The sequence below is a fragment of the Liolophura sinensis genome, chromosome 9, assembly GCF_032854445.1.
Source record: "Liolophura sinensis isolate JHLJ2023 chromosome 9, CUHK_Ljap_v2, whole genome shotgun sequence".
NCBI lineage: Eukaryota > Metazoa > Mollusca > Polyplacophora > Chitonida > Chitonidae > Liolophura > Liolophura sinensis.
Window position 1 is genome coordinate 13,064,161 of NC_088303.1, and position 19,451 is coordinate 13,083,611.

The following is a 19,451-nucleotide window of genomic DNA, read 5'->3' on the forward strand; positions in this document are numbered from 1 at the left end:
TTCTGATTTAGTATTAAACATTATAGATTTGCAATATGTATGTGGAGTTCGAAGAGATTAGAAGTCTCTGCCCCTTCCTCCCTTCACCGGCCTGTCTTCCAGTCTCCCTATATGTGTGTCCCCGCCTGTACTTATCAATCATGATTTATTTATTTTTTCTTTGATTGTTTCTATCCTCATGTTTGCCGTCGGTTTTATTGGTGGTGGTGATGGTGGTGGGTGGAGAGAGAGGAACTCCAGTGCCTTGAGGCCTTCAACCGCATTTAGCAAGCTATGACAAATTGCTAAATGTGTGACGTGTAAACGTGTGACTTAGAGACTCTGCAAACTAATTTATGTTGGTGGGAAACAATTAAGCAGAATGCAATGGCCTTAACACTAGGCACATGGCCGCACATCCCGGGGAAAGGGGGCTATCGCCACCAAGGCCAACATTCTGTTGTCTAATATTCCATGTATTCAGAAGTTTCAGAAAAACATGGAAGGTGTCATTGTTGATTGATTATCGATTAATATTGGGAGAGAACAGTTCACTTTTAAACTGAGTAGGTATGGGTAGTTGAAATTTTGGAACTTTGTCGTCATGTCATATCTCTATCACACTGGAATGGAGATCAGATTATCTCCATCACGCGGCAATATCCATCACAACGATACTTGTCATGACGACATCCACTGTGGCGATATCCACCACGTAACGCTATCCACCATGACCATTACGATATTTTTTATAAATATCACTTTCTCAGAAGAACTGTCCTTCAAACTGTTCCATTCCTGTTGAATGGGACTGTTCACAAGTAGGCCTACTCGTTACAACTTGGCTAAAGCCATCTCCCCGAGAATCGCATACAGGACTGTGCCTTTGTTGGAGACAGTGACAGAACGCAATGTGCGTGCTCTTTTTGGCGAAGCCACATTTTCCCGATACACCATCAATAATTCAGCATGGTTCCCACCCTTGCGGCATGGCGTGAAATGTAGAGAATGTTATTATTAGCCGGACGTGTCACTTTGCCCTTACGTGTTTAACATCACAAAAGAGGCTTCCACAAAAGGGTTATCTTGGAAACGTTTGACCATCTCCATCCCAATAGGATACCGCCGTGATACAGGAATAAACACTATCAAGGAAGCGTTTGACCATCTCCATCCCAGTGTGATACCACCGTGATACAGGAATAAAGACTCTATATTGGGGGTAGTAAGTGAGATGGTCGTGGGTTTCCCTCAGGCTCTGCCCGGTTTCTTCTCACCATAATGCTGGCCGCCGTCGCTTAAGTGAAATATTCTTGAGTAAGGCATCAAAAACACGAATCAAATAAATCTATATTGGGCCTACGTCGTACTTAATTTTTCAGCCATATGACAAGGAGTCATCATTAGGTGTGGTATTTATATTAGGACAACAGCCGCTAAACCACAAAATGGGTAATGTCTCAAACTATGCAAAAATGTACCGCGTATACTTAAACATACGTGTAGAAGATAAAAAAATATTTCAAAATATACTAACCTGGAATAGCTTGCTTCACCAACCAGTTACGTAAGGCCGCAAGTAAAAACGCTCTGTGTCGTCGTATTGAAATTTTTATTTAACTTATGCGGACATTTGAAATATGTATTTTCATCATGTGACTACAACTCACGCTGCACCGCAAGCATTGCTGTCTATTTTTCATACGTTCTGATCGCATATTTATTACCGTTCACGCATTATGAAAAATTGGATTATTTTTGTTTTCGGACATGTACCCATACAGTTTCGGACATGTACCCATGCAATTTTCGCAAATGTAAACATACAGTTTACGGAAATATACCCATGCAGTTTCGGAAATGTAAACATGCAGTTTTCGGAAATGTACCAATACAAGTCCTATTTGATAATCTCGCGTCTTTCATTTAATGACTTCTCATGCAGGATTTGTTCTCTTATACCACTATTATTCTGTCCATCCCCATCTGTTAATAGCTGCAGTCAGTGGCAAACAGCAACTACCGCAATTATTTCGTTTGAAACTTATTCTGAAATGCTATCATGCGAGGTAGCCAATGGCAAACAAGAAGGATGAAGTCTTAATTAGATTTGATAGGAAGATGCCCTGACTGAGAGAGAATCCCTGGATAATTACAGATGCAGTCAGTGGTTGTCGCTGAGGTCCTCCTCTCTAGAGGTTGAACAAGCATGGCGTAATCGTCTGCGCGTGAACGAATGAATGAGGTGTTCAATTAGGTCCGAAACATGGAGACTATCTCCACTCCCCATGATCCCACCAGATTACCGTGGCTAACCTGAAATTACGAGGCAATTGTGTACAGTAATTCATATCAATTCTGCCATTCAACTCTCGTATCCACGCAAACCTCTGAAATTTCATCGAGTTATACATGTACATGTTCCAAGGTACATTATTTCCTTTGTGTGCTACCACTACACAAACTACATCTTTGCAGCCAAAAATCGTTGGACATTTTGATTGGAGTCTGAGTGTGGAATAAGCATTGTGTCTCCCCACGATCTATTCATAGCTAGAAACAGTAGCAGCAATAACTTCGCTTGTGACAGTTCAACTTATAGACGAGCTGATCACTGTTTTAAAGAATTGGTGCTTCCAAAGCGCTTTGTTTGGATTGTCTTCAGTCTGTCACGATTCCATTGGCTGTTCATCGGTGTTAAACTGAGTTATTCTTACGTCACAGGCTATGGGAGGACTCTAAAGGTCACACCTTTTAACCTTTGGGATTTTCAGTCTAATGGGAAGAAAATCCATTAGCGGATGCTGTTGAGCAGCTTTTATAGTCAACGAAACCACTTTAGTAAAAGAGGTCCATTTTGCTCAAACCTTTGATGATGGAGTGTAAGTACGAATTACTTCCCATGTGTGACCATGTGCGTTATCCACGAGTCATCCAGATCACGGAATATTGCCCTAAAATTCACCACCAAAACGTCTGGCTCTGTGAAAATACATACAAAAAATACAGAGCATATAGTTTTACAGCTAGAAAGGCCAAGCCAAACATGTGCTGTTCCCTACTAGTAATGTAGCTTCTGTATATGATCTTGTGTCAAACCTGGATTTTGTCGGCCAAAAGCCTTCTCTGACAGAATTTTACCGTCAATTTATACATTGAAAAAAGCCATACGGCAAATGTTAATTCACTTCATTGAAAAAATAACTTGTTACAAGCGTTTGAAACCGACCTCAACAGGTGATGGAGTGGCGGCTCTCATAACTCTCCAGAGGCGAAAAAACCGCTTGTCTCATACCTGGCCAGCACCGCCTCGGAGGTGACAAAATGTCGGCCTTTATCTCGCTAGCACCAGGTCGGAGGTTGGCTGCGCTTATGATAAGGATTCCTTTCCTAAAGCAAACAATACGGTGATTTTATTATTTTCTGTTAAATCGTTTATACCGGTATACAAGCGAGGTTTGAACGGTCGATTTGTTCTCTTTTAATATGGCACTAAGACCAACGTTTCTATATAAACAGGTCAAGATGTCGTCAGCTGACGCTACGTGATGGCCACTCACAATTATCCATTGGTAGAAAAGAGGAGCTTGAAATGGTCTTGGAATGATGTAAAAAGATGTACAAAAAATGAAATACATCGTCTCCTGTTGTAACGTCGCAGCGCTTGTGCACTACTGAAGTGCCCTATGAGCACTCGTATAGAAAAGCGTTAAGTATACTACATGAATGAGCGCACAGATTTCAACGGTTTTCTTAAAGGTGACAAAAAGATTTCCGACTTTCCCATTGTATTCACGTATCAGGACTATGTCTCTGATGCCCGGGCAGTCCAGCCATCTTCCTGTATTAAGCTACATATGACTGTTTTATGCCAACTCACCGGTCATTTTTTTTGCCTAGACCAGTGAACTCATTCATATTACATGAAACCAGCGCGTCATTCTGTTGGAATAATTGATATGAAAATTGTTACAGCGATAACATTTTACCTCCTCTACGCCTTAGTTCTGTCATCAGCGATGTAACAGCTGCAGTGGGAAGAGTGAGTGGTCAGCAGACATTCAGCCGTGGGTAAAATCAGCACTTCTGAGGCTATTGGCCGATGTAAAAGTGTGACAACTGGCCAAAAAGTGATTAACCCCCAAAATGAAGCGTTTTGGATAGTGCTTGACATCAAATAGTTACAAGTATCATCTATGTAGTAATGGATACAAGGCTAATTTCTTGTACAGCATTTGATACAAATATTCCACATGGAGGCATTGACTGAACATCTACCGTGTTGCGTAATAACTTCCAAATTAGAACCTTTCATCTGTGGATTTGGAAGTTCTTTGGGGACAATTTAAGGATGACAATTTTAGTTGGTCGATACTGTTACAAAAGTTTTTACTTTAGTGGACACAACTATGAGTGTTTAAAACACAGTCTATTTAAACTTATCTCAGTTGTATCGCATTATTGGTCACTGTTTGCTCTCTTACTAGAAGGAATGCTTAAAAGAATTTGCCTCTGTACAATTAATTGTTCGGCCTCGAGCGTGTAGTCAAGTTTAGCTTCATTTCCCGACAGAATCGATTTACGAGCTCATTGTCCTCCTACGCCCCGGCTGTTCTTGGCTCACAGGTCCTCATTAAGCTTGCCGTAAGAACAAGTTGTCTGTTTTACGAATGGATCGCGTTGCGCCGAACAGACAACTGGGTATTAGCAGATGTGTTGGCGCGCGCTCCCCGATCCGCCTCGACTTGGCCGCATAAAAAGCTTAACTTAATAGGCGGGAGGACGTCCGTCCATCGTGTTTTTGAGACACGGCTCACCAGCCGCTGCAAGAATATCTGGACCCGGCTCGTGAGAGCCCGACTCCAAGTAAGGTATTGTTCTCCATACACTTTGCTATAGATAGACTTTGGTAGTTTCCGTTGTAAATGGTAAGAATGCAAATTTTATGCGATTTAATACCTACCGTGTTTGCAGAAGGACATAGCTTGATATGTATCTAACTACTGGCAGATATTGACTATTGGAACTTTCGGTTCGCGGTAAGGTATGTGTATATGGGCTACCTTAATAGAGAAACACCACATGATCTGTCTCAAGAATTGCATGCAGCCGTTCGTACAGTTCCCACAATTTCAGCTGTGTTTCTTGTAATCGATTTACGAAAAAAACCTGTAAATGACAGAAGGGCGTATAAACTAGGGGATCAACCTATATAAAAAGTCTTTGGATCTATGCTATCGATGTTGACCACGAGGGGAGTAGGAAAATCTGGCCGAGAGCTGTATTTAATTTACCGGAAGCCAAACCTTCGTGCACCTTAAGGTTTTATTACCATGACCAGTGTACAACAGCACTGTAGCTTTGTGGGGGGAAAGTGGCTCTCCTTGAGTTTTCTATTGTGCATTATTTCTGAAGTCATTAATCAACAAAATATTTAATACACAGAAAGCAGTAGATATATGTTCACATGTTCTGTCTGATAATGAACAATTATGCTCTAGATATAAACAAGAGACATTGAATGGACACTCAAAATCTAATGGAACCAAGTCGCTTTATACCTAAGGAAGGTCTTTCTTATGAAAAACAATGTTACAGAATTAGTTCGTATACAGTTTACACAATTTTTCGTACTTTGTATTTATTTATTATACTATAGGTCCATATCGCCATCTTATGGGTGTAATTTTCCTTTCAATTTGAAATGGCCTGACAAATTTGTTCGTTAACAAACGGTGTATCAGATAACGTTATTGTCAAATCGGGGATATTTCAACTATTAACGAGGCAAATTAACCTATCCTCCTAAATCAATAAGTTCAAGTCATATTTTATTACAAAATAACGATAAAAGGCAAAATGCATTAACAGTAACACATTTCCCCTTCATTCCAACTCAGTAGGATAAAGATATTAGTATATTTCATTCAAGGATATAAACTGATTGTAATTATTCCATATATACGGTTGAGATATCAGGTTTACAAAGAAATGCACTCCAAGAAAATAGTATGAAGAACGTGGAAAAGATCGGTTTGATTTATGGCAACACTAGAAATGCAATAGCCTTTCTAGGCTGGCGACAGCTGAGTGCGTTATTTCGTTAAACGAGACGCGATTGGCTAAGTGGATCACAGTATATGAATATTTATAACGTTCAAATCTGACATTTTGGTGGGACGTGATCACCTTGATTTCCACGCGTTTAACGCACGCGGGGATCCCGTTGGCTTGGTGACTGACGATAAATGTTTCGGTATCAGTACACTTTTAAATAGATGTCTGGAAGACACATGGTGACAAGGTGTTACGAGGCTTTAGCCCTGTCCACCTTCAATAATCCTGGAAAGTTAGACGGCTGTTATCGGGTTAAATTGTGTTACGATAACGGTTTAGTGCTCACTAAGAGTGATGTGTGCCATGGAGCTAGTACACAGGTTGTATGTTATAGTGAGTATGATTGGCTTGTTCCATGGACAATAAGCAGGTTGTATGTTATAGTGAGTATGATTGGTTTGTACCATGGACAATAAACAGATTGTATGCTACAGTGAGTGATGTGTGCCATGGAGCTAGTACACAGGTTGTATGTTATAGTGAGTATGATTGGCTTTTACCGTGGACAATAAACAGGTTGTATGTTATAGTGAGTATGATTGGTTTGCATCATGGACAATAAACAAGTTGTATGTTATAGTGGGTGTGGTTGGCTTTTACCGTGGTCAATAAGCAGGTTGTATGTTATAGTGAGTATGATTGGTTTGTACCATGGACAATAAACAGATTGTATGCTACAGTGAGTATGATTGGTTTGTACCATGGACAATAAACAGGTTGTATGCTGTAGTGAGCATGATTGGTTTGCACCATGGACAATAAACAAGTTGTATGTTATAGTTGGTGTGGTTGGCTTTTACCGTGGTCAGTAAGCAGGTTGTATGTTATAGTGAGTATGATTGGCTTGTTCCATGGACAGTAAACAAGTTGTATGCTATAGTGAGTATGATTTGTTTTTACCATGGACAATAAACAGGTTGTATGCTGTAGTGAGTATGATTGGTTTGTACCATGGACAGTCAACAGGTTGTATGTTATAGTGAGTATGATTGGTTTGTACCATGGACAATACACAGGTTGTATGTTATAGTGAGTATGACTGGTTTGTACCATGGACAATAAACAGGTTGTATGTTATAGTGAGTATGATTGGTTTGTACCATGGACAGTAAACAGGTTGTATGCTATAGTCAGTATGATTGGTTTGTTCCATGGAATGTGAACAGGTTATATGTTATGGTGAGTATGATTGGTTTTGTTCCATGAAATGTGAACATGTTATATATGTTAAGTATGGGTGATTTGCACCATAAGCTATGAATAGGTTAAATGTTTTGAGAATGAGTGATATGCACCATAAGCTATGAACTGGTTACATGTTTTGAGAATGAGTGATATGCACCACAAGTTATAAACAGTCTACACCAGTCCACAGCAATATTCAGTCACGTGTACGTCTAAAATGCTTGTAGCGTGGTTAACATACAGCTTTAGCACGTCTCTGTGTCAGACATTCCCTTTACCCGAAGGTTAAGGCGGAAAAACTATATTCTCTAGGGGGAAAAGGGCGATCTATACAGTTTAATAATATTAAGACGGCAACCACCTAGCGGCAGATATACAGCACATAGCGTGATACCGTAATTAAATCTAGAAGTTGACGCTAATTTCGAAGTAGGAAAGGCCTGAGGAGAATGGATTACTAATGGTACATGTGGATTTAGTAAATGACGTAATTAAACTCTGGTTGAATGCCATGATTGGCTTAGCGCCTTGTTTGTAAAGGTTTTGTAAACGATTTTATGGACTACTTTGTAAACGTTTCTCTTTAAATTGTTAGTTCTTCCTAATCCAATTTAAGATATTAAGCAGTGACACGCCTACAGCACTCATAGCACGATATTCTGTCTGTAATATGTCTACAGCACGTGTAATCCGATATTCTGGTGGTCATATACATGCACAATGGATACCCCGATATTCTGGCATTATTTATTTATTTATTTATTTATTTGATTTGGTGTTTTACGTTCTTGTGGTAATACGAACACAGCACTGGTAACCCTTCTTTGCGGTAACACGAACACAGCACAGGTAACCGGACATTCTTGCAGTAATACGCCTACAGCACGGGGAACCCTTCTTTCGGTTATGCGAACACAGTACAGGCAACCGGGCATTCTTGCAGTAATACGCCCACAGCACGGGTAACCCTTCTTGTGGTAACACGCCTACAGCACAGTTAACCGGACATTCTTGCTGTAACACGCCTACAGCACAAGTAACCAGACATTCTTGCCAAGATACGCCTACAGCACCGGTATCCGACATTTTTGCGGTTATACGAACACAGCACAGGTAACCGGACATTCTTGCGGTAACACGCCTACAGCACAGGTAACCAGACATTCTTGCCAAGATACGCCTACATCACAGGTATCCGACATTCTTGCGGTAATAAGAACACAGCATAAGAAACCGGATATTCTTGCGGTAATAAGTCCACAGCACAGGTAACCCGATATTCTTCCGATAATACGCCCACAGCACAGACATCCAGACATTCTTGCCATGATACGCCCACTGCATGGCTAACCCGATATTCTTGCCGTAATACGAACACAGCATAGGTAACCTGACATTCTTGCCATGATACGCCCGCAGCATGGCTAACACGATTTTCTTGCGGTAATACGAACACAGCGCAAGTAACCTGATATTCTTGCCATGATACGCCCTCACATGGCTAACCCGTCATTCTTGCGGCAATACGAACACTAAGGCATTATTCCACTGATATAGCCCGAAAGTCTGATGTAGAATTGGGTTAAAGTTTGTCAGTGGATAGTACACGGTCGTCTGTTGATAGTGCACAGGTTGTCGGTAGATAGTACTCGGTGGTCAGCAGATAGTACACAGGTTGTTGGTAGATAGTGCACCGGTAGTCGGTAGAAAGTACACAGGCTGTCGGTAGATAGTACACAGATTGTCAGTAGAAACAAAACAGTAGATAGTTCTCAGGTTGTCGGTAGATAGTGCACAGTTTGTCGGTTGGTAGTAAACAGGTTGTCGGTAGATAGTACACAGGTTATCTGTAGATAGTACACAGTTTGTCAGTAGACAGTACACAGGTTGTCAGCAGACAGTACAAATTTTGATAAATTAGTGGTTCCTTGAAGGTGGTGAGCTTTCAGTTCTGCGGTTTGATGGCAGCTATTATCCTTCTCTTTTGGAACTTGGGGGCTACAGCAAGGCCCAAAATCAATATGAAACATTACCTGAGCGAATATTTATTAATACGCTAATATTGTCGGTTGATAGTGTACATGTCGTCGGTAGATAGTACACAGTTTATCGGTACACGCGTAGATAGTGCACAGTTTGTTGGTTGGTAGTGAACAGGTTGTCGGTAGATAGTACATAGGTTGTCAATAGATAGTATTCAGGTTGTCGGTAGACAGTACAAAGGTTATCTGTAGATGGTACACAGCTTGTCAGTAGACAGTACGCAGGTTGTCAGCATTAGTGGTTCCTTGAAGGTGGTGAGCTTCCAGTTCTGCGGTTTGATGGCCGCTGTTATCCCTCTCTTTTGGAACTTGGGGACTATCGCAAGGCCGAAAATCAATATGTAACATTACCTGAGCAATTATATATTAATACGCTAAGCCTCACAAATCTCACGGGCATAATTTGTCACAGTCGGCTCATTGATGGAAAATACTCGCGCTGGGGATTGAGATACGGTGAAATATTTACCGGTGAAGGCTGCTAGCTATGCCATCCAGTACTGTACCGTTTGCAATGTTCATACATTCAGGGCGTTAGGGAATTGGATAAAAGCTGAGCACAACCCTGGACAACTGATGCAGACATTGATACTATTTGAACAGTTGTCAGCTCCTACGTCCAAGTCTCATACCTCGCTGAAGCATTCCTGTATTATACTTAACAGTTATGCACCTTAACCACAGCTCTCGGTGGACTTATTGAACTTTATCACGGCCATCTTGTCGTGTTGATGATTCTGTAGATTCGCCAGAATCTCTATCTAGAGGGAATCACTGTATATAACATTAGCTTTCGCTTTGTAAACATTTATAAAGTTAATTACTCAATGGATTTATATAGCGTTATTCTTTTTGTTTTAACCACCCTCCTTTCTGCCTTGCGTTCTGTCGATGTTATCACGTCTTCCCACAGGTTCAGTGACAGTGAATGTTCCACAAGCACCTACACTTTCTCGCCAATTTTTATGCATTATTTTATGTATTCATATTTGAACTGCTTTTATTTGTAATAATCTCTTTCTTTTCCCCGTCATATTTTACCCATTATCTCCTGACAATGTCCACCATATAGTTTTGCCGTCCCGATAGATCTTCTTCGTTAGTGCCTCCGTGGTTTTCGCCAGGAAGTATTTATTCTGTCTTTCTCCTGTGTACTAGCGGCCTGTGCAGAGACATTATGGAGACATTAAGTACACCGTAAGCAAAATCGTTCAATTCGTTTTTATAGAATGATGCAAGGAAGAAAATGTAGCCACGCATTTAAACTATACAAAAACAAGAATCCACTTTCAGTAGTTTGACTTCAAACAAAGCGTATGAAGAGTTTTAACGTGAAACAAGTCTGGTTGGGTTTATGGTTGATTCATTTCCTCTATATCGGCGTACATACATGTGTAAGGCTGATGGGGGTTTTAAACAAATTGCCGAAAACTTTTATGCTCTGAAGTCCGAAGTTATCAAGTCAAGTCACTGCATCAAAGGATATTCGGTCATGTTCCCGGTTTGTGTTTAGCTTCCACTTCCTCACTGAAAACTGTGCTGAGCTTTTTGGCCAGACGAGAACAATCAGAGGGCATATAATTAGTGTAGAAATGTTTCGCTTGGTAGACTGATGCCACGCAGTAAAGGAGAAAATGATATTCTCACACGGATAGAAAAACAATTTTCTCATGCAGAAAGCCCAGCCGATCATTAATTACTGACATGGTCCGATGTAGAGACGCCTGGCTCTCTGAAGGACATGTTAGAAGTGGTCTTTGTGCGGCAGACCTGGCAACAGCTGGTAGCGTGGTCAGATATCGTAGGACGAGTAGAAAGTTGGGAGGAAAGATTTAGGGCTTGACCAATAAGCCGAACGATTCTGTGTGTTTGCTTGCAAATGAGAAATACGAAGAAGTTTGGATAGACTGATATGCCCAAATAACTTCTGACTACCGTTACTCTACAAACGATTAAGTAAGCCCAATGTAACCGACCAGATCAATAGCGACAATGAAAATGGGTGAGACCATTTGTCAGCATAATTTACCACTGCTATATCTATTTATTTATTTTTTTACCTACTTGGTACATATTGTTAGTATAAAGATGATAGAAGTCAGAGAGCCACTACTTTACGTTAATCACGAGCTAGACATTCAAATTTCAATCATTACGTGAAACAACATTGTTGCAGGCAACTGTAACCGGATTGCTTAAACAGTTAATGTGCTTTTTAATTTCTGGTACACTAGAATAAAATATTGATAAAACAATCGAAGGGGTATAAAGCCAGTAGTCGTTCAGTGTTTGAGCTCACCACTCCGATCACTAAAATTGACAAACTGAGTAACTGATACGCCGTTTATTAAGAGGCTTGAGCAGGATTTGTTTTCGGGTGAATTTAAAGCCGGAATTGGAATTCAGAGTTCCATTTTATCAGCCAAGCAAACTGAGACGGAAACAAACAATGATTTATTGACAATTTATTCACCTATTTTACTTAACCCGATCACGTGATCTGAAGAACGTGTGACCATTGGCTTAATACCAGCACGTGATTTGAACTCCACAAAATAAATTCAATATATATATATATCCACTGAAAGGTATTCGTTCTAAAATCGAAAATATGTTTAAATTCCATGGGTAGGAGTGAGTGGGTCGATTAAAGCTGTTATTTCATGCTGCTTGTGATGGAGAGATTTGAGGTGACATACCACCACTGTTGTCGCACTGACAGATTGAGGTCAGCAGAGGTGGAGATCACATCATACTGTATAAAGCCGGCCGTGTGCCTGTATCTGGTGGTGGGAGTCGGTAGCAGGGTGATTCTATCGGATGGCCTCGCCGTCAAGCCCTCCCCCGCACGCGGTAAGATACTCCATTATCCGTCATCTTTCATCACATATACCTGGCTATGGTCAGACAGTCTCTTCCACCAAGAGAAGTTACACTATGGGAGAAGAGCGTATAACACGTATAGGGGGAGTCTGAATACAAACTGTGGATCTGTGGTGTTTCACCATACTATGTGTAGAGACAGAACATATGTTTTGTAAATATAGCACAGTACAAGTGCGACGGTCTGCTCCTAGACGTAGAGAAGACCCATTTATACAGAATGGCTGCTGGAAAGCGAGCTGGCCACCGGTGATTATCCCACCTGCTATCACCAGCAGCTGACCCAGTATTCAATCTCTGTGACCAGTAGGCTATTTAGTACTGTTAATTATGTTTTACAAGCAAACGTTTAGCGCATTTCTAAGGTGTTCTAAATACCAGCCAGAGGCTGAGGTTTTCTAAATACCAGCCAGAGGCTGAGGTTTCCTAAATATCAGCCAGAGGATGAGGTTTGCTAAATACCAGCCAAAGATTGAGGCTAGCTATATACCAGCCAGAGGTAGAGGTTTGCTAAAAATACCAGCCAAAGAATGAGGCTAGCTATATACCAGCCCGAGGATAAGGTTTGCTTAATACCAACCAAAGATTGAGGTTTGTTAAAAACCAGCCAAAGACTGAGGTTTTGTATATACCAGCCAAAGACTAAGTCTGGGTAAATACCAGCTAGAGGCTGAGGTTTGCTAAATACCATCCAGCGTCTGAGGTTTGCTAAATACCATCCAGCGTCTGAGGTTTTCCCTCCACAAATCAACCTGACCACATCTTTCGTGAAATCAAGCAATCTGGAGCAGGGGCATTACGCAGGAATTTAAATAAGAAGTGATATTTTCTGCCAGTATTGCCATAAGTTGGCTATGTGGTGTCAGTCTCTCCCCACCCCCCAACCTCCTGCCAAGTGCGTGAAACAAGGCTTTCCAAACAGTTAGTATAGTAACGGTAGTCAGATGTTATTTGCTCATTTGTACTGAAATATTTGGAGTCAAATATGTACTCGTTTGCGGTCAAACCTTTACTCGTTTAGAGTAAAATATTTATGCATTCCCAGTCAAATATTTACTCTTTTGGAGAAATATGTACTCATTTACAGTCAAATATTTACTCATTTGCAGTCAAATATTTACTCTTTTGTAGAAATATGTACTCATTTACAGTCAAATATTTACTCATTTGCAGTCAAATATTTACTCATTTGCAGTCAAATATTTACTCATTTGGAAAAATATGTACTTATTTGGAGTCAAAATATACTCATTTACATACATTATTCCCAGTCACATATTTACTCATTTGCAGTCAAATATTTACTCAATTGCAGTCAAATATTTACTCAATGGCAGCTAGATAATTAATGCTTGTGCATGCTCGTGCCGTTCTGGCACACACTTGATCCGATGGGGTGTCTTTCAGTCAGTAGTAGTACAGACAGTGTTGTGCTACTGTCGGGAGTAGGGTGGTCGTGGGAGCGGCTAGTCAGGGCAGATACCGTATCGGAGTGGAGGAATGTACAGTTATATCCAAATGCAGGTACCGTAGTGGAGTGAGAGAGTGGGCAGTTATAGCCAGTAAAGGTACCGTGTTACAGTTGGGGAGTGATCAGTTATAGCCAGTACAGATACCATGTTACAGTTAAGATGTGGGTAGTTACAGCCAGTACAGGTACCGTGTTACAGTGGGGGAGTGGACAGTTATAGCCAGTACAGATATCATGTTACAGGAGGGGATTCAGTAGTTAAAGCCAGTACAGTCTGTCAGCAACCTGCGGATTGTCGTGGGTTCCCGGTTTTTTCCCACCATAACGCTGGCCACCGTTGTATAAGGGAAATATTCTTGAGTACGGCATGAACACAAATCAAATAAATAAATAAATAGCCAGTACAAGTACCGTGTTACAGTGGGGAAGTGATCAGTTATAGGACGATACAAGTACCGTGTTACAGTGGAGGTGTGGGTTGTTATAGCCAGTACAGGTACCGTGTTTCAGTGGGGGAGTGATCAGTTATAGCCAGTACAAGTACCGTGTTACAGTGGGGGAGTGGGCAGTCATAGCCAGTACAGGTACCGTGTTTCAATGAGGGAGTGATCAGTTATAATCAGTACAGGTACCATGTTACAGGAGGGGATTGGGTAGTTATAGCCAGTACAGGTACCGTGTTACATGGGGGAGTGGACAGTTATAGCCAGTATAGATACCGTGATTTAATGAGGGTGTGATCAGTTATAGTCAGTACAGGTATCATGTTACAGGAGGGGATTGGGTATTTATAGCCAGTACAGTCAGCCAGCAGCCTGCGGATGGTCGTGGGTTTCCCCCGGGCTCTGCCCGGTTTTTTCTCACCATAACGTTGGCCACCGTCGTATAAGTGAAACAATCTTGAGTACAGCGTAAAACACAAATCAAATAAATAAATAAATAGCAAGTACAAGTACCGTGTTACAGTGAGGGAGTGGGCATTTAAAGCCAGTACAGGTACCGTGTTACAGTGGTGGAGTGGACAGCTATAGCCAGTACCGGCACCGTGTTATAGTGGAGAGTGGGCAGTCATAGCCAGTACAGGTAATAAGTTATAGTAGGAGAGAAGGCAGTTAGTCGGTATGTTTGTGAATCATAACCCAAACCATAAAGAAATAAATGAAACATTGATGGTGATATTGGTTAGCCATGGTGACTATGTACTGTTGTCCAGGATGCTGATACTGATGATTTTGTAGGTATCATTCTTTATGATGATCGGAATTGTTATGCTCGCAATTCCACATACAACAACGAATGGTTGTGATGAATTCCGTGCGTAAAGTGATTCTTTTTTCTCATAAACCTCTCTTCTTTTTCCAGGGCAAGATGAGCGGCAACACGATGATCGAAGATCCTGGAATACCGCTCGTGGATCGCCGAAATGGGAAGTATTCCAAGTATGTCGAGGATGACACTTTCAGTCAATCGTCGGCGAGCACGGACTTAACTCCGGTGAGCAAGTACGACAACATCAGCTACCGGTTAAGTCAGCGGAAAAAGTATCTGTTCCGCCGGCGAGTGATTGTGGATGTAGAATTTGCCATGGCCATGCTAGGCATTATATTAATGATAATAGATAACGAGTTGTTCATACGGGACGTTTATACCAAGGACTCGGTAGTCTCTGTGCTCATCAAAGTTTGCATTTCTATATCGACGGTGTTGTTGCTGGGCTTGGTGTGCATGTATCACGTTTGTGGTATTAAACTGTTCATGACGGACAACGCTCTGGAGGACTGGCGCCTGGCAGTCGGTCCCGCAACCATTGTCAAGATCAGCCTGGAGCTTGTGGTCTGTGCCATTCACCCGATTCCCGGTAACTTCACAACTACGTACTACCCAGCAAGCGGAGAGCCGCGCGAAGTGCCCATCGACGCCATCCTGTCCATCTTGATGATGCTACGCCTGTATCTGGTGGGTAAGTTCATGGTGATGCACAGTCGAATGTTGACGGACACCTCCACGCAGAGTCTTGGCGCACTGAACAAGGTGAAGATCGACGCGACGTTTGTGTTCAAGGCGCTTATGTCGACAAATCCAGGCACGATGCTCATCGCAATTATGCTCCTGGTCTTTCTCGTCAACAGCTGGGCGATGAGGACCTGTGAGGTGTATTATGACCCCGACCAGGAACACAGCAGCTTCAGGGATGCCCTCTGGCTTATAGTCATCACTTTCCTCACCGTTGGATACGGGGATATCTACCCGAAAAGTGATTGCGGTAGGATGATTTCCTTTGGCACTGGGATACTTGGCGTCGGCACCACGGCTCTGTTGGTCGCTGTCCTGGGGCAGAAACTGGAGCAGACACGCTTAGAGAAGTATGTCCACAACTTTGCCTCCCGCGTACAGCTCGACAAGCAGCGTAAGCACGCGGCATCTGACGTCATCAAAAACGTCATATATTTATGGAAATTACGCAGACGAGGGGGTTCCAGTAACAAAACGAGAGTACATCGACATGGGAAACTCTTACAGGCCATACAAACCATGCGAGAGGCAAAATCTGAGAAAAGCATAATCAACGAGAGTGCCATCGGTCCTGTAGAAATTCACAAAGCTGTCAATGACGTCTTCGATGTGGTGGAAGACTTTTCGAAGGAACAAAACGATCTCAAGGAGCGAGTAAGTTCTCTGGAAGGGAAGTTGGATGGAGTCGATTCAAAACTAGATGCTATCTACGCTGTTGTTTCAAGACGCCATTGAACAAATGTGGAGGTATTTTCCTTTTTTCGTGCAAACGGACGCGTAATGTGTTGATTAATGGTGGAAATCTCAATGTTGAACGATACCGTATCTTCACAATGGAGTCTATGACGGTCACAGAACAAAATTACCACAGTATTGAGGCTTCTCGTCGTGATGTAACAGCCATCATTCACATATCATGGGGCGTCTTTCAATGTAATATCTAAATGTTGCCACTTCTGCCTGTTGTCACCTACGTCTTGATTTGACTTTGCTGATGGTATCTTCTCCGTGTTGCAAGATCTGGTGTTGGTTAGCGCTACCATAGTATCGCTTTATTTTGTTTGCCATGATTATATACGCTAGAAAAATTCTAAAAAGTCTAGTCTGTAATCAAATAGTTTATGCATGTTATAATTATGTTACTGTCACGCAGGCAGTGCTACGGATGGAAATGTGATGCACAACCCACACATATAATATCGTTATGCCTGCATTATCCGCACTGATTCAAACAGAAATAATCATCTGTAGCGAAGAGTACTCGCGGGGGAAAAGCAGTCTTGTTTGGTTATTCTCGTCTAAGCCTGGTCTCAATGTAGCGTTTAGATGAAACGTCTAATTACCTGTATAACATGTATAGTTCAAGTCCAATTGTTTAAGTAATATTTCACAGTGAGGTTATTTCGCTGAATAGGGTTAAATTTGACGTCTGTTGTCTAAATAGGGTTTAGCTTTGATGTCAGTTATCTGGTTTAACTCTGATTGTCTGGTTATGGGTTAATTTTTGAGGCTGTTTGTCTGAATAAGATTAAACTTTAGCGTAAGTCATCAGGATATGGTTTAACTTGAATTGTCTGAATAGGGTCTAGTCTTGAGGTCATTTGTCTGAATAGAGTGTAGCCGTGACGTCATTTTTCTGATTACGATTTAGCCTTGATGTCAGTTGTCTGAATAGAGTGTAGCCGTGACGTCATTTGTCTGATTAGGGTTTAGCCTTGATGTCAGTTATCTGAATAGAGTGTAGCCTTGACGTCAGTTGTCTGAATAGAGTGTAGCCTTGACGTCAGTTGACTGCATTACGGTCTGGCCTTGACGTCAGGTATCTGCTTTAAATTTAACGTTGATTGTTGAAATAAAACTTAAGTTTGTCTTTAGTTATCTGAATAGAACCCGTTGTCAATTTCACATGCTGTGGGAGTGGGAAGATTAGTCATTATACGTGTTGTGATTGCGTAGGGGCGGTCAATCAGATTCCGTTTAATGTAAAAATTTTGGTTGGGTAGGGGCAGCCGATCAGATTGCGTTTAGGGTACGAAGTTGCGATAGGGTAAGGGCAGCCAGCACCAAGGGATTGATGAAATTTAATTACCATATATGTACATATACGAGATGTCTGCCTTAGAGTCTCCAGCATATATTGCTAGAAATGTGAACTTTCTAAGCTATTTTGTTTCCCTAAAACTACTAGACGATCTGTCTGTGCTCCGCAGAACAACCAGTCGATCTGTCTCTGCTCCCCCTGAACAACGAGTCGATCTATCTATACTCACCAGAACTACCAGTCGATCTGTCTCTGCTCCCCCTGAACAACGAGTCGATCTATCTATACTCACCAGAACTACCAGTCGATCTGTCTCTGCTCCCCCTGAACAACGAGTCGATCTATCTATACTCACCAGAACTGCCAGTCGATCTGTCTCTGCTCCCCCTGAACAACGAGTCGATCTATCTATACTCACCAGAACTACCAGTCGATCTGTCTCTGCTCCCCCTGAACAACGAGTCGATCTATCTATACTCACCAGAACTACCAGTTGACCTGCCTGTGCTCACTTTCTATGAGCTTGTAAGTGACCAGCAGGTTCTCCAGAACTACCAGTTGGACTGCCTATTCTCACTATCTTTAAACTTGTAAGCGGCCATCAGTTTCCCCAGAACTACCTGTCGATTTGTCTGTACTCGCTCTCTTTAAGCTTTTAAGTAGCCAGCAGATTCCCCAAAACTACCAATCGACCTGTCTTTGATCTCTCTTACTTCTGTCGCGCACCTGTCATATATATGGATTTATGTTAAATATATTTGTATTATGTTTCTCAGCATACAGAAAGGTGAAGCATACCCTGGAGCTGACATAAGTCCTAGGGTAAAAACCAGATAGAAATCAGTCAACGCATAAGAGTAATATCTGTCTTGTAGTACTGTTACGAAATGACGATCTTTGCCGTTCTCATTGCAGCTTCATGTACTGTTTTTTTTTTTAGATTGTCTCGGATTTTATTTTAACTTGTTTTATGTTTTTAATGTTTTCTTGTGCTGTTTTACTATTTTGACTTATTTCGCTTTGACGCACCATCCAAAGCACACTGACCCATTATGTTCACTAAAACAGATGATTTAATGTGCAGTGATAAACACTAGCTATTTTGAGTTTCTCTGGTTATTAAATACATTAATGTGATAGTTGTTAAATACGTATGTCGAGTAACACTGACATTGCGAAGGAGGTGAATTCCAGGAACTCTGTGATGTTACGGACCACCTCTGTAACGCATAGCGAACAATAAACGTTTATATTCACTGTTTTCAGGTTATCAGTTGTTATCTTTTCCTTCAACATTTTATGGTCTGGAGTGGATGTGACCTCTTAACATTTCGGCCTACGCAAGGCGGCTCCAACCTGTGTAAAATCAAAGCATTCTCTTCTGTTATAGGCTGCAGTGCCTTGGAGCTACGTCTTTGCTTTACGAGCACATTCATGCAGATACTTTGATGTATTGCAGTCGAGTAATAAAGAGTTCACTGCTTGAGCCGACTTCTTTTAGGTGGGCAATGTTTCCCCACTTCTGTTTCTATAATTCGTTTACCTACCCGTAGATACTAATGGTATTTTTTTTACCCAAATTTATTTATTTATTTAATTGGTGTTTTACGCCGTACTGAAGAATATTTCACTTATACGACAGCGGCCAGCATTATGGTTGGAGGAAACCGGGCAGAGCCCAGGAGAAACCCACGACCATCCGCAGGTTGCTGGAATTTTT

At 41.6% G+C, this 19,451-nt stretch overlaps 1 protein-coding gene across 2 annotated transcripts in view; it reads left to right on the forward strand.

The window, feature by feature from the left end:
• LOC135475473 (small conductance calcium-activated potassium channel protein 2-like) overlaps positions 1-17,441 on the forward strand; it is a 33,646-nt gene extending 16,205 nt beyond the window's left edge. The window contains exons 1-2 of one of the 2 annotated variants that reach the window (XM_064755384.1): positions 4,786-4,850; positions 15,040-17,441. In XM_064755384.1, the coding sequence (XP_064611454.1) occupies positions 15,046-16,425 (1,380 nt within the window). In that variant the 5' untranslated portion in view covers positions 4,786-4,850; positions 15,040-15,045 and the 3' untranslated portion in view covers positions 16,426-17,441. Of the gene's footprint in view, positions 1-4,785; positions 4,851-15,039 lie in introns of those variants that run through there. The other variant, XM_064755383.1, reaches the window with a different exon arrangement.
• Positions 17,442-19,451: the final 2,010 nt, after the last annotated feature.